We start from the raw sequence: 15,786 nt of genomic DNA on the forward strand, positions 1-15,786 counted from the left end.
TTAGGGTGTGTGTCACGATATCTATCAACTTAACCACATTTGCACAACCATCCATTTCATAAATGGGAGACATTAGAGATGTGAAAAAACATGATTGTGTTTTGTTTTACCTTGGGTAGGGGTATCTAAAAAATGTGGAGGCCTTGCCACTAGCCTATACAGTTTCTAGACAGTCAATGTGAGTGATAACAACAACGCACAACGCTGTTATAACCAGTAAAACAACTCTCAGATCTTTATTGTACATAAAAATAAGACCATTATGGTGAGGCAGAGGAGAGATTTCTGATCATATGGACCATATTAATAATATGGCACCAAGCTGAACAAACATTCTGACCAGTAAATGTGTGAATCTGTTAGTAGTTAGCTGTATACAGACGTGATGTGAAATAGAATGTTTACAATAACACATTACAGGTCACCTATCTGCTTCCGTTACAGAAGTATATTTTGGCATGTTATATTTGTATTACTTCATGTTATCTTTATCACATTTAATCTCTATCAAAACAAGCAGATCAAAACATTAAGTCACAGGGCCTCAGGCATAAAACAACTAGCATCTAGAAGGGGCCGTGTATAAAGAGAAGGTCAGAATGCTGAGAAGTGGGGAGGGAGAGGAAGAAGATTTGGAGAGAGGAGACATTGTTGTGTTTAACATTAGAGAGAGGTGCTACTCTGATATTACACGCATTCAGACTGACTGGAACATCATGACATCAGGTGTGGAGACATTCAGACAACAGGCTTTAAGGCCAGCGGAGAGGCTCATGGGTACCCAGCATGCTCTGCTTCAGTACCTCCTCATACCCAGCTGATAAGGCACAGCTGAAGCATGAGACACAACAACAACTAAACTAAACTAAACATCTGGAAAGAAACCCCTGACCTCTAACAAAGTGAGAATGATATGGTCTGGTCTGCCCAGCAGGATCTGACTTGGTCATGGTCTGGACTGGGGTTGGAGTCAGGAACTATTGCTGCTCTCTCTTGGCTAGAGCATCAGCCTCCTACAGAGAGAAATATGGAGAGAGAGAGAGACACATTGGAAAGAATTAACAAAAAAAACAGATAAAACTAGAACGCTATTTGGCCCTAAACAGAGTACACAGTGGCAGAATACCTGACCACTGTGACTGACCCAAACGTAAGGAAATCTTTGACTATGTACAGACTCAGTGAACATAGCCTTGCTATTGAGAAAGGTCACCGTAGGCAGACCTGGCTTTCAAGAGAAGACAGGCTATGTGCACACTGCCCACACAATGGGGTAGAAACTGAGCTGCACTTCCTAACCTCCTGCCAAATGTATGACCATATTAGAGACACATATTTCCCTCAGATTACACAGAACCACAAAGAATTCGAAAACAAATCCAATTTTGATAAACTCCCATATCTATTGGGTGAAATACCACAGTGTGTAATCACAGCAGCAATATTTGTGACCTGTTGCAACAAGAAAAGGGCAACCAGTGAAGAACAAACACCATTGTGGTCCTCTGTAGCTCAATTGGTAGAACTTGGCGTTTGTAAAGCCAGGGTAGTGGGTTCGATCCCCGGGACCACCCATACTTAAAAATGTATGCACACATGACTGTAAGTCGCTTTGGATAAAAGCGTCTGCTAAATGGCATATTATTATTATTAAATACAACCCATATTTATGTTTATTTATCATCTCTTTTGTACCTTAACTATCGTTACAACACTGTATATAGACATAATATTACATTTGAAATGTCTTTATTCTTTTGGAACTTCTGAGTGTAATGTTTACTGTTAATATGTATTGTTTATTTCACTTTTGTTTATTATCTACTTCACTTGCTTTGGCAATGTTAACACACGTTTCTCATGCCAATAAAGAGGAAGGAGAAAGAGGTGTGGTGAATTTTAGTAGTAAAGTCTGTTGGTTTTAACAGCTTCAGTTTGACCCAGGAAACCCCCTGTATCTCCATGGTGACACACACCTCCCTGCAGTTCCCTGAGTGGCAGAGAGGGGGAGCCAGGGTGCAGAGACATATAGACAGACAGAGGAGCACTGGGGTAGGCGTATACAGGATTGGAGTTGGGTTTGATAATATACAGATGTGTAACTGATAGAAGACAGAATGTGACTGGTGTTAATTCATTACATTTTTACATTTTTAGTCATTTAGCAGACGCTCTTATCCAGAGCGACTTACAGTTAGTGAGTGCATACATAATTTTTTTCATACCGGCCCCCCATGGGAATCGAACCCACAACCCTGGCTTTGCAAACGCCATCTCTGCCGGCCAAACCCTCCCCTACCTTGGACGACGCTGGGCCAATTGTGCGCCGCCCCATGTCTCCCGGTCGTGGCCGGCTACGACAGAGCCTGGATTCAAACCAGGATCTCTAGTGGCACAGTTAGCACTGCGATGCAGTGCCTTAGACCACTGCGCCACTCGGGAGGGGTGTGTGGTTAGGGTTAAGTGTGAGGTGCTGCCAAGGCCCTCTACCTGGGGTCCAACAAAATTAAGGCAGTTATACATTTTTTAAAACATCACAATACATTCACAACAGATTTCACAACACATTAAGTGTGTTCCCTCATGCCACTAATCTACTACCACATATCTACAACACAAAATCCATGTGTACGTGTGTGTATAGTGCGTATGTTATCACGTATCTGTGCCTATGTTTGTGTTGCTTCACAGTCCCCGCTGTTCCATAAGGTGTATTTGTATCTGTTTTTTAAATCTGATTCTACTGCTTGCATCAGTTACCTGATGTGGAATAGAGTTCCATGTAGTCATGGCTCTATGTAGTACTGTGCACCTCCCATAGTCTGTTCTGGACTTGGGGACTGTGAAGAGACCTCTGGTGGCATGTCTTATGGGTTATGCATGGATGTCCGAGCTGTGTGCCAGTAATTCAAACAGACAGCTCGGTGCATTCAACATGTTAATACCTCTCACAAATACAAGTAGTGATGAAGTCAATCTCTCCTCCACTTTGAGCCAGGAGAGATTGACATGCAAATTATTAATGTTAGCTCTCTGTGTACATCCAAGGGCCAGCCGTGCTGCCCTGTTCTGAGCCAATTGCAATTTTCCAAATCCCTCATTGTGGCACCTGACCACACGACTGAACAGTAGTCCAGGTGTGACAAAACTAGGGCCTGTAGGACCTGCCTTGTTGATAGTGCTGTTAAGAAGGCAGAGCAGCGCTTTATTATAGACAGACTTCTCCCCATCTTAGCTACTGTTGTATCAATATGTTTTGACCATGACAGTTTACAATCCAGGGTTACTCCAAGCAGTTTAGTCACCTAAACTTGCTCAATTTCCACATTATTTATTACAAGATTTAGTTGAGGTTTAGGGTTTAGTGAATGATTTGTCCCAAATACAATGCTTTTAGTTTTTGAAATATGTAGGACTAACTTATTCCTTGCCACCCATTCTGAAACTAACTGCAGCTCTTAGTTAAGTGTTGCAGTCATTTCAGTCACTGTAGTAGCTGACGTGTATAGTGTTGAGTCATCCGCATACATAATTCATAATCATTAGTCAAGATTGAAAAAAAGTAAGGGGCCTAGACAGCTGCCCTGGGGAATTCCTGATTCTACCTGGATTTTGTTGGAGAGGCTTCCATTAAAGAACACCCTCTGTGTTCTGTTAGACAGGTAACTCTTTATCCACATTATATCAGGGGGTGTAAAGCCATAACACATACGTCCAGCAACAGACTATGATCGATAATGTCAAAAGCTGACAAAACAGCCCCCACAATCTTTTTATCATCAATTTCTCTCAACCAATCATCAGTCATTTGTCTATAAGCATGCTGAAAGTCTGGTGTCAATATGTTTACTGTAAAATAACATTGTATCTGGTCAAACACCATTTCTTCCAAAAGTTTACTAAGGGTTGGTAACAGGCTGATTGGTTGACTATTTGAGCCAGTAAAGGGGGCTTTACAATTTTTGACTTTTGCGTCCCATGTGACAATATCGTCCGCTATTATCCTCAGTAATTTTCCATCCAAGTTGTCAGACCCTGGTGGCTTGTCATTGTTGATAGACAACAATAATTTTTCACATCTTCCACACTCACTTTACAGAATTCAAAATTACAATGCTTGTCTTTCATAATTTGGTCCAATATACTTGGATGTGTAGTGTCAGCATTTGTTGCTGGCATGTCATGCATAAGTTTGCTAATCTTGCCAATTAAAAAATTATTAAAGTAGTTGGCAATATCGGTGGGTTTGTGATGAATGAGCCATCTGATTCAATGAATGATGGAGCTGAGTTTGCCTTTTTGCCCAAATTTTCATTTAACGTGCTCCAAAGCTTTTTACTATTATTCTTTGTCATTTATCTTTGTTTCATAGTGTAGTTTCTTCTTCTTTTTATTCAGTTTAGTCACATGATTTCTCAATTTACAGTACATTTGCCAATCGGTCTTGTTGCCAGACTTATTTGCCATACCTTTTGCCTCATCCCTCTCAACCATACAATGTTTAAATTCCTCATCAATCCAAGTGGATGTAACAGTTTTTACAGTCATTTTCTTAATTATTAGTAACTGGTTTAAGCAATTTCATAAATGGTTGCTCGTCATTACACACCACAGACCAGCAAATATTATTTACATCATCAACATAATAATCACTACAAAACATATTGTATGACCTCTTCTACACAATATTAGGCCCAGCCTTTGGAACTTTGGTTTTCCTAGATATGGCTACTATATTGTGATCACTACATCCAATGGATCTGGATACTGCTTTAAAGCAAATTTCTGCAGCATTAGTAAAGATGTGATCAATACACATTGATGATTTCATTCCTGTGCTGTTTGTAACTACCCTGGTATTTTTTTATATATACAGTGGGGAAAAAAAGTATTTAGTCAGCCACCAATTGTGCAAGTTCTCCCACTTAAAAAGATGAGAGAGGCCTGTAATTTTCATCATAGGTACACGTCAACTATGACAGACAAAATGAGAAAAAAAAATCCAGAGAATCACATTGTAGGATTTTTAATGAATTTATTGGCATATGATGGTGGAAAATAAGTATTTGGTCAATAACAAAAGTTTCTCAATACTTTGTTATATACCCTTTGTTGGCAATGACACAGGTCAAACGTTTTCTGTAAGTCTTCACAAGGTTTTCACACACTGTTGCTGGTATTTTGGCCCATTCCTCCATGCAGATCTCCTCTAGAGCAATGATGTTTTGGGGCTGTCGCTGGGCAACACAGACTTTCAACTCCCTCCAAAGATTTTCTATGGGGTTGAGATCTGGAGACTGGCTAGGCCACTCCAGGACCTTGAAATGCTTCTTACGAAGCCACTCCTTCGTTTCCCGGGCGGTGTGTTTGGGATCATTGTCATGCTGAAAGACCCAGCCACGTTTCATCTTCAATGCCCTTGCTGATGGAAGGAGGTTTTCACTCAAAATCTCACGATACATGGCCCCATTCATTCTTTCCTTTACACGGATCAGTCGTCCTGGTCCCTTTGCAGAAAAACAGCCCCAAAGCATGATGTTTCCAACCCCATGCTTCACAGTAGGTATGGTGTTCTTTGGATGCAACTCAGCATTCTTTGTCCTCCAAACATGACGAGTTGAGTTTTTACCAAAAAGTTATATTTTGGTTTCATCTGACCATATGACATTCTCCCAATCCTCTTCTGGATCATCGAAATGCACTTCAGACGGGCCTGGACATGTACTGGCTTAAGCAGGGGGACACGTCTCGCACTGCAGGATTTGAGTCCCTGGCGGCGTAGTGTGTTACTGATGGTTGGCTTTGTTACTTTGGTCCCAGCTCTCTGCAGGTCATTCACTAGGTCCCCCCGTGTGGTTCTGGGATTTTTGCTCACCGTTCTTGTGATCATTTTGACCCCACGGGGTGAGATCTTGCGTGGAGCCCCAGATCGAGGGAGATTATCAGTGGTCTTGTATGTCTTCCATTTCCTAATAATTGCTCCCACAGTTGATTTCTTCAAACCAAGCTGCTTACCTATTGCAGATTCAGTCTTCCCAGCCTGGTGCAGGTCTACAATTTTGTTTTTGGTGTCCTTTGACAGCTCTTTGGTCTTGGCCATTGTGAAGTTTGGAGTGTGACTGTTTGAGGTTGTGGACAGGTGTATTTTATACTGATAACAAGTTCAAACAGGTGCCATTAATACAGGTAACGAGTGGAGGACAGAGGAGCCTCTGAAAGAAGAAGTTACAGGTCTGTGAGAGCCAGAAATCTTGCTTGTTTGTAGGTGACCAATTACTTATTTTCCACCATAATTTGCAAATAAATTCATTAAAAATCCTACAATGGGATTTTCTGGATTTTTTTTCCTCAATTTGTCTGTCATAGTTGACGTGTACCTATGATGAAAATTACAGGCCTCTCTCATCTTTTTAAGTGGGAGAACTTGCACAATTGGTGGCTGACTAAATACTTTTTTTCCCCACTGTATGTTAGTACAGGGTGAGCTGCACACAGTGGACTTCCTACTAGGGCACACCGCCTCAATGCTAACAGTATAACTCTGGTTCATAGGCACATGTGGTCCTCTGTAGCTCAATTGGTAGAGCATGGCGCTTGTAACGCCAGGGTAGTGGGTTCGATCCCCGGGACCACCCATACGTAAAAAATGTATGCGCACATGACTGTAAGTCGCTTTGGATAAAAGTGTCTGCTAAATGGCATATTATTATTATTATGTTTACTGCATACAATAGCTGTGGGATCAGCAGAGGCATTCAGGGCAGTAAGGGGGACATAAATTAGGTTACTTACATTGTGTCTTCCAGCGCCCCTGGGATAATGTACATTTGCTGAAGCATTATGACAACTCAGTGACACAATGGTAGGGATTAACTGAGTTTGGCTTGGGACATTGATAAGATGGCTTGGAGTTGGGAGAAAGTGTCATTGGGCCAAAAGGGTCCATATCAAGGGATATCTTTACATTACATGTTTTTGATATTCTACAGAATACAGATCATGTCCAATGCATATTTGTAGTTTTGTGGATACTCACCATATCCTGATGTGATATTTGGATTACTCTGAATATCACACATGGACATTTCGTATGGCCGGATATGGACATTCAATATCCTGAGTTATGTGACATCCTACTTTCTCTCTTCCTGTTGACAAATACTGACAGTATACATAGAGAGAGAGAGGAGAGAGGAGGAGGGGAGATAGAGAGACAGGGAGAGAGAGGGAGAGAGAGAGAGAGAGAGAGAGAGGGAGAGAGAGAGGGAGAGAGAGGGCATATCTGTGTTTTCTCAGCACATTCAAGATATAAAGCTATATTGATTCCAAATAAACTTCTCTTGGCTGAGGATCCAGATCTGCTTTTGGATATGCTGAGGTCCATCTTGATGCTTTCAGGTCCATATCCAGATCTTGATATGCTTTCAGGTCCATATCCAGATCTTGATATGCTTTCAGGTCCATCTCCAGATCTTGATATGCTTTCAGGTCCATATCCAGATCTTGATATGCTTTCAGGTCCATCTCCAGATCTTGATATGCTTTCAGGTCCATCTCCAGATCTTGATATGCTTTCAGGTCCATATCCAGATCTTGATATGCTTTCAGGTCCAGATCCAGATCTTGATATGCTTTCAGGTCCATATCCAGATCTTGATATGCTTTCAGGTCCATATCCAGATCTTGATATGCTTTCAGGTCCATATCCAGATCTTGATATGCTTTCAGGTCCATCTCCAGATCTTGATATGCTTTCAGGTCCATATCCAGATCTTGATATGCTTTCAGGTCCATCTCCAGATCTTGATATGCTTTCAGGTCCATCTCCAGATCTTGATATGCTTTCAGGTCCATATCCAGATCTTGATATGCTTTCAGTTCCAGATCCAGATCTTGATATGCTTTCAGGTCCATATCCAGATCTTGATATGCTTTCAGGTCCATATCCAGATCTTGATATGCTTTCAGGTCCATCTCCAGATCTTGATATGCTTTCAGGTCCATCTCCAGATCTTGATATGCTTTCAGGTCCATATCCAGATCTTGATATGCTTTCAGGTCCATCTCCAGATCTTGATATGCTTTCAGGTCCATATCCAGATCTTGATATGCTTTCAGGTCCAGATCCAGATCTTGATATGCTTTCAGGTCCAGATCCAGATCTTGATATGCTTTCAGGTCCATATCCAGATCTTGATATGCTTTCAGGTCCATATCCAGATCTTGATATGCTTTCAGGTCCATATCCAGATCTTGATATGCTTTCAGGTCCATCTCCAGATCTTGATATGCTTTCAGGTCCATCTCCAGATCTTGATATGCTTTCAGGTCCATATCCAGATCTTGATATGCTTTCAGGTCCAGATCCAGATCTTGATATGCTTTCAGGTCCATCTCCAGATCTTGATATGCTTTCAGGTCCATATCCAGATCTTGATATGCTTTCAGGTCCATCTCCAGATCTTGATATGCTTTCAGGTCCATCTCCAGATCTTGATATGCTTTCAGGTCCATATCCAGATCTTGATATGCTTTCAGTTCCAGATCCAGATCTTGATATGCTTTCAGGTCCATATCCAGATCTTGATATGCTTTCAGGTCCATATCCAGATCTTGATATGCTTTCAGGTCCATCTCCAGATCTTGATATGCTTTCAGGTCCATCTCCAGATCTTGATATGCTTTCAGGTCCATATCCAGATCTTGATATGCTTTCAGGTCCATCTCCAGATCTTGATATGCTTTCAGGTCCATATCCAGATCTTGATATGCTTTCAGGTCCAGATCCAGATCTTGATATGCTTTCAGGTCCAGATCCAGATCTTGATATGCTTTCAGGTCCATATCCAGATCTTGATATGCTTTCAGGTCCATATCCAGATCTTGATATGCTTTCAGGTCCATCTCCAGATCTTGATATGCTTTCAGGTCCATATCCAGATCTTGATATGCTTTCAGGTCCATCTCCAGATCTTGATATGCTTTCAGGTCCATATCCAGATCTTGATATGCTTTCAGGTCCAGATCCAGATCTTGATATGCTTTCAGGTCCAGATCCAGATCTTGATATGCTTTCAGGTCCATATCCAGATCTTGATATGCTTTCAGGTCCATATCCAGATCTTGATATGCTTTCAGGTCCATATCCAGATCTTGATATGCTTTCAGGTCCATATCCAGATCTTGATATGCTTTCAGGTCCATATCCAGATCTTGATATGCTTTCAGGTCCATCTCCAGATCTTGATATGCTTTCAGGTCCATCTCCAGATCTTGATATGCTTTCAGGTCCATATCCAGATCTTGATATGCTTTCAGGTCCAGATCCAGATCTTGATATGCTTTCAGGTCCATATCCAGATCTTGATATGCTTTCAGGTCCATATCCAGATCTTGATATGCTTTCAGGTCCATATCCAGATCTTGATATGCTTTCAGGTCCATCTCCAGATCTTGATATGCTTTCAGGTCCATATCCAGATCTTGATATGCTTTCAGGTCCATATCCAGATCTTGATATGCTTTCAGGTCCATCTCCAGATCTTGATATGCTTTCAGGTCCATATCCAGATCTTGATATGCTTTCAGGTCCAGATCCAGATCTTGATATGCTTTCAGGTCCATATCCAGATCTTGATATGCTTTCAGGTCCATATCCAGATCTTGATATGCTTTCAGGTCCATATCCAGATCTTGATATGCTTTCAGGTCCATATCCAGATCTTGATATGCTTTCAGGTCCATATCCAGATCTTGATATGCTTTCAGGTCCATCTCCAGATCTTGATATGCTTTCAGGTCCATCTCCAGATCTTGATATGCTTTCAGGTCCATATCCAGATCTTGATATGCTTTCAGGTCCATCTCCAGATCTTGATATGCTTTCAGGTCCATATCCAGATCTTGATATGCTTTCAGGTCCAGATCCAGATCTTGATATGCTTTCAGGTCCATATCCAGATCTTGATATGCTTTCAGGTCCATATCCAGATCTTGATATGCTTTCAGGTCCATATCCAGATCTTGATATGCTTTCAGGTCCATATCCAGATCTTGATATGCTTTCAGGTCCAGATCCAGATCTTGATATGCTTTCAGGTCCATATCCAGATCTTGATATGCTTTCAGGTCCATATCCAGATCTTGATATGCTTTCAGGTCCATATCCAGGTCTTGATATGCTTTCAGGTCCATATCCAGATCTTGATATGCTTTCAGGTCCATATCCAGATCTTGATATGCTTTCAGGTCCAGATCCAGATCTTGATATGCTTTCAGGTCCATATCCAGATCTTGATATGCTTTCAGGTCCATATCCAGATCTTGATATGCTTTCAGGTCCATCTCCAGATCTTGATATGCTTTCAGGTCCATATCCAGATCTTGATATGCTTTCAGGTCCATATCCAGATCTTGATATGCTTTCAGGTCCATCTCCAGATCTTGATATGCTTTCAGGTCCATATCCAGATCTTGATATGCTTTCAGGTCCAGATCCAGATCTTGATATGCTTTCAGGTCCATATCCAGATCTTGATATGCTTTCAGGTCCATATCCAGATCTTGATATGCTTTCAGGTCCATATCCAGATCTTGATATGCTTTCAGGTCCATATCCAGATCTTGATATGCTTTCAGGTCCATATCCAGATCTTGATATGCTTTCAGGTCCATCTCCAGATCTTGATATGCTTTCAGGTCCATCTCCAGATCTTGATATGCTTTCAGGTCCATATCCAGATCTTGATATGCTTTCAGGTCCATCTCCAGATCTTGATATGCTTTCAGGTCCATATCCAGATCTTGATATGCTTTCAGGTCCAGATCCAGATCTTGATATGCTTTCAGGTCCATATCCAGATCTTGATATGCTTTCAGGTCCATATCCAGATCTTGATATGCTTTCAGGTCCATATCCAGATCTTGATATGCTTTCAGGTCCATATCCAGATCTTGATATGCTTTCAGGTCCATATCCAGATCTTGATATGCTTTCAGGTCCATATCCAGATCTTGATATGCTTTCAGGTCCATATCCAGATCTTTGATATGCTTTCAGGTCCATATCCAGATCTTGATATGCTTTCAGGTCCATATCCAGATCTTGATATGCTTTCAGGTCCATATCCAGATCTTGATATGCTTTTGGATATGCTGAAAATAAGGAAGATTTCTGATGCATTTCTGAGTTTTCAGCACACGCTCAATAATTTGACAAATATGAAATCCATATTTTTCTTTCATTCTCAAATCATTTTTGGATTCCCTCTGGATATATATACATGGTATATACATGGTATGGAGAGATATGGACTCATTAGATATCATACATGGTATGGCTGGATATTTACTCATTAGATATTCTGAGATAGGCCTATGTGGACATCTTATTTTCTCTATATGATGACAAGCACACCAAGACAGTCGTGAAGAGGGCACTACAAAGTCTACTCCCCCTCAGGAGACTGAAAAGATTTGGCATGGGTCCTCAGATCCTCAAAATGTTCTACAGCTGCACCATCGAGAGCATCCTGACTGGTTGCATCACTGCCTGGTATGGCAACTGCTCGGCCTTCGACCGCAAGGCACTACAGAGGGTAGTGCGTACGGCCCAGTACATCACTGGGGCCAAGCTTCCTGCCATCCAGGACCTCTATTCCAGGCGGTGTCAGAGGAAGGCCCTAAAAATTGTCAAAGACTCCAGCCACCCTAGTCATAGACTGTTCTCTCTGCTACCGTACGGCAAGAGGTACCGGAGCGCCAAGTCTAGGTCCAATAGACTTCTCAACAGCTTCTACCCCAAAGCCATAAGACTCCTGAACATCTAATCAAATGGCTACCCACCCCTATTTTACGCCGCTGCTACTCTGTTTATTATCTATGCATAGTCACTTTAATAACTCTACCTACATGTACATATTACCCCAATTACCTCGACTAACCGGTGCCCCCGCACATTGACTATGTACCGGTACCCCCTGTATATAGCCTCCCTCCTGTTATTATATTTTACTGCTGCTCTTTAATTATTTGTTACTTTATTTTGTATTATTTTATATTGTCTTTTTTGTGATTTTTTTTGGTATTCTTTCTTAAAACTGCATTGTTGGTTAAGGACTTGTAAGTAAGCATTTCACTGTAAGGTCTACACCTGTTGTATTCAGCGCATGTGACAAATACAATTTAATTTGATTTGAAATACTGACAGTAGGCCTACATAGTATATTTTCTCAGCACATACAATGCATATGCTCTTGACTGAGGTCCATCTCAGGATCTTGATATGCTTTTTGATATGCTAAATAAGGACCATTTCTGATGCTATTTGAGTTTTGAGGACATGCTCAATAATTTGCCAAAAATTAAATCCATATCATTCTTTCAGACACTAGCTATAGTTTTTGTGTTCCCTCTGCATAAAGGTGCATACAAACCACAAGCTAAAATCACTGTAACTGGTTCCAACTGTCATTTTTTAATTTGGGCGCCACAAATAAGTGTGTAAATGGTGTGTGGTCGAACTGACAACTGGAGAAACAAAGAAGTGAGAAGCTGTTCAAAAAATACCTCAAAGAAGTTAACGGTAAGGTGATGTTTTATTTATCTTAGTAACTAGAATCAAGAATGTTATCTAATTTGGCGCGCAGCCAGTAGGGCTAGCTAGCAAGTCTTGATAGGGGGTAAAAGCTAACTAGTAGCCTTTTATTTTTATTTTTTAAATATATATATAGTTTTGTTTTGTTTCAGGGAAAGATCAGCTTTAATATTGTAACTTCCATCAATGTAATTGTCTGCATCACTTCCCATATGTTTTTTTTCTGCAAATATATATATATTGTCACGATCGTTGAACGGAGTAGACCAAGGCGCAGCGTGATGAGCGAACATACTTTATTATCAAAAGTGATAACACGAACAAAACAATAAACGATAACGTGACGTCCTGGGTTAAACACAACCAACACGGAACAAACCAAAAGGAACAAGATCCCACAACTACTGTGGGAAAACAGCCTGTTTAAATGTGGTTCCCAATCAGAGACAACCAGCAACAGCTGACACTCGTTGCCTCTGATTGAGAACCACACTGGCCAACATAGAAATGAAACAACTAGAACTATAACACAGAACACAAACACATAGAATCTACACACCCTGGCTCAACATATAGAGTCCCCAGAGCCAGGGTGTGACATATATATATATATATATATATATATACATACATATACACATACATACATATAAATACATATAAACTCAGCAAAAAAAGAAACGTCCTCTCAACTGCGTTTATTTTCAGCAAACTTAACATAAATATTTGTCTGAACATAACAAGATTCAACAACTGAGACATAAACTGAACAAGTTCCACAGACATGTGACTAACAGAAATTGAATAATGTGTCCCTGAACAAAGGGGGGGTCAAAATCAAAAGTAACAGTCAGTATCTGGTGTGGCCACCAGCTGCATTAAGTACTGCAGTGCATCTCCTCCTCATGGACTGCACCAGATTAGCCAGTTCTTGCTGTGAGATGTTACCCCACTCTTCCACCAAGGCACCTGCAAGTTCCCGGACATTTCTGGGGGGAATGGCCCTAGCCCTCACCCTCCGATCCAACAGGTCCCAGACGTGCTCAATAGGATTGAGATCCGGGCTCTTCGCTGGCCATGGCAGAACACTGACATTCCTGTCTTGCAGGAAATCACGCACAGAATGAACAGTATGGCTGGTGGCATTGTCATGCTGGAGGGTCATGTCAGGATGAGCCTGCAGGAATGGTACCACATGAGGGAGGAGGATGTCTTCCCTATAACGCACAGCGTTGAGATTGCCTGCAATGACAACAAGCTCAGTCCGATGATGCTGTGACACACCGTCCCAGACCATAATGGACCCTCCACCTCCAAATCGATCCCGCTCCAGAGTACAGGCCTCGGTGTAACACTCATTCCTTTGAAGATAAACGCAAATCCGACCATCACCCCTGGTGAGACAAAACCGCGACTCGTCTGTGAAGGGCACTTTTTGCCAGTCCTGTCTGGTCCAGTGACGGTGGGTTTGTGCCCATAGGCGACGTTGTTGCCGGTGATGTCTGGTAAGGACCTGCCTTACAACGGGCCTACAAGCCCTCAGTCCATTTTATTCGAATTGTATTATTATGTGTTTGTTCTCATTATTTCTGTATATAATGTTTCTGCCACCGTCTCTTATGACCAAAAAGAGCTTCTGGATATCAGGACAGCGATTACTCACCTCGTATTGGACAAATCATTTTTCTTCAATGAGTCAGACGCGAAGGACATCCTACAGACACCCGACAAGGCCCAAATCCCCATCATTCGCATGAGGAAGAGACAGAGATATCGTGGATGTAGGTCGGGGTGCCCTGTAAGGATCCGACGGCGAGCGAGTAAACTGCCGCTCCCATCAATCCTATTAGCCAATGTTCAATCATTGGAGAACAAATTGGACGACCTAAGATTACGTTATCCTACCAACGGGACATTAAAAACTGTAATATCTTATGTTTCACCGAGTCGTGGCTGAACGACGACATGGATAACATACAGCTGGCGGGATATACGCTATATCGGCAGGATAGAATGGCTGACTCCGGTAAGACAAGGGGTGGCGGTCTGTGTATATTTGTAAACAACAGCTGGTGCATAAAATCTAATACTAAGGAAGTCTCAAGGTTTTGCTCGCCGGAGGTAGAATATCTCATGATAAGCTGTAGACAACACTATTTACCAAGAGAGTTTTCATCTATATTTTTCATAGCTGTCAATTTACCGCCGCGAACCGATGCTGGCACTAAGATTGCACTGAATGAGCTGTATAAGGCCATAAGTAAACAGGAAAACGCTCATCCGGAGGCAGCGCTCCTAGTGGCCGGGGACTTTAATGCAGGGAAACTTAAATCCATTCTACCTCATTTCTACCAGCATGTTAAAAAAAACTCTAGACCACCTTTACTCCACACACAGAGACGCGTACAAAGCTCTCCCTTGCCCTCCATTTGGCAAATCTGACCATAACTCTATCCTCCTGATTCCTGCTTATAAGCAAAAACTAAAGCAGGAAGTTAATAAAAAAGTGGTCAGATGACGCAGATGCTAAGCTACAGGACTGTTTTGCTAACACAGACTGGAACATGTTCCGGGATTCTTCCGATAGCATTGAGGAGTACACCACATCAGTCACTGGCTTCATCAATAAGTGCATCGATGATGTCGTCCCCACAGTGACCGTACGTACATACCCCAACCAGAAGCCATGGATTACAGGCAACATCTGCACTGAGCTAAAGGGTAGAGCTGCCGCTTTCAAGGAGCGGGACTCTAACCTGGACGCTTATAAGAAATCCCGCTATGCCCTCCGACAAACCATCAAACAGGCAAAGAGTCTATACAGGACTAAGATTGAATCGTACAACACCGGCTCTGACGCTCGTCGGATGTGGCAGGGCTTGAAAACTATTACAGACTACAAAGGGAAGCACAGCCGCGAGCTGCCCAGTGACACAAGCCTACCAGACGAGCTAAATCACTTCTATGCTCGCTTCGAGGCAAGCAACACTGAAGCATGCATGAGAGCACCAGCTGTTCCGGATGACTATGTTATCACGCTCTCTGTATCCGATGTGAGTAAGACTTTTAAGCAGGTCAACATTCACAAGGCCGCAGGACCAGACGGATTACCAGGACGTGTAATCCGAGCATGTGCTGACCAACTGGCAAGTGTCTTCACTGACATTTTCAACATGTCCCTGACTGACTCT

At 42.0% G+C, this 15,786-nt stretch overlaps 1 protein-coding gene across 1 annotated transcript in view; it reads right to left on the bottom strand.

The window, feature by feature from the left end:
* Positions 1 to 211: 211 nt before the first annotated feature.
* The window catches only part of LOC311116841 (adapter SH3BGRL-like), a 65,757-nt gene continuing 50,182 nt past the window's right edge, over positions 212 to 15,786 (bottom strand). Inside the window, exon 4 of the mRNA XM_084191877.1 lies at positions 212 to 1,013. Within this exon, the coding sequence (XP_084048003.1) occupies positions 978 to 1,013 (36 nt within the window). The 3' untranslated portion in view covers positions 212 to 977. The remainder of the gene's footprint in view (positions 1,014 to 15,786) is intronic.

Source organism: Coregonus lavaretus (assembly GCF_964263955.1).
Source record: "Coregonus lavaretus genome assembly, contig: HAP1_SCAFFOLD_333, whole genome shotgun sequence".
Lineage (NCBI taxonomy): Eukaryota > Metazoa > Chordata > Actinopteri > Salmoniformes > Salmonidae > Coregonus > Coregonus lavaretus.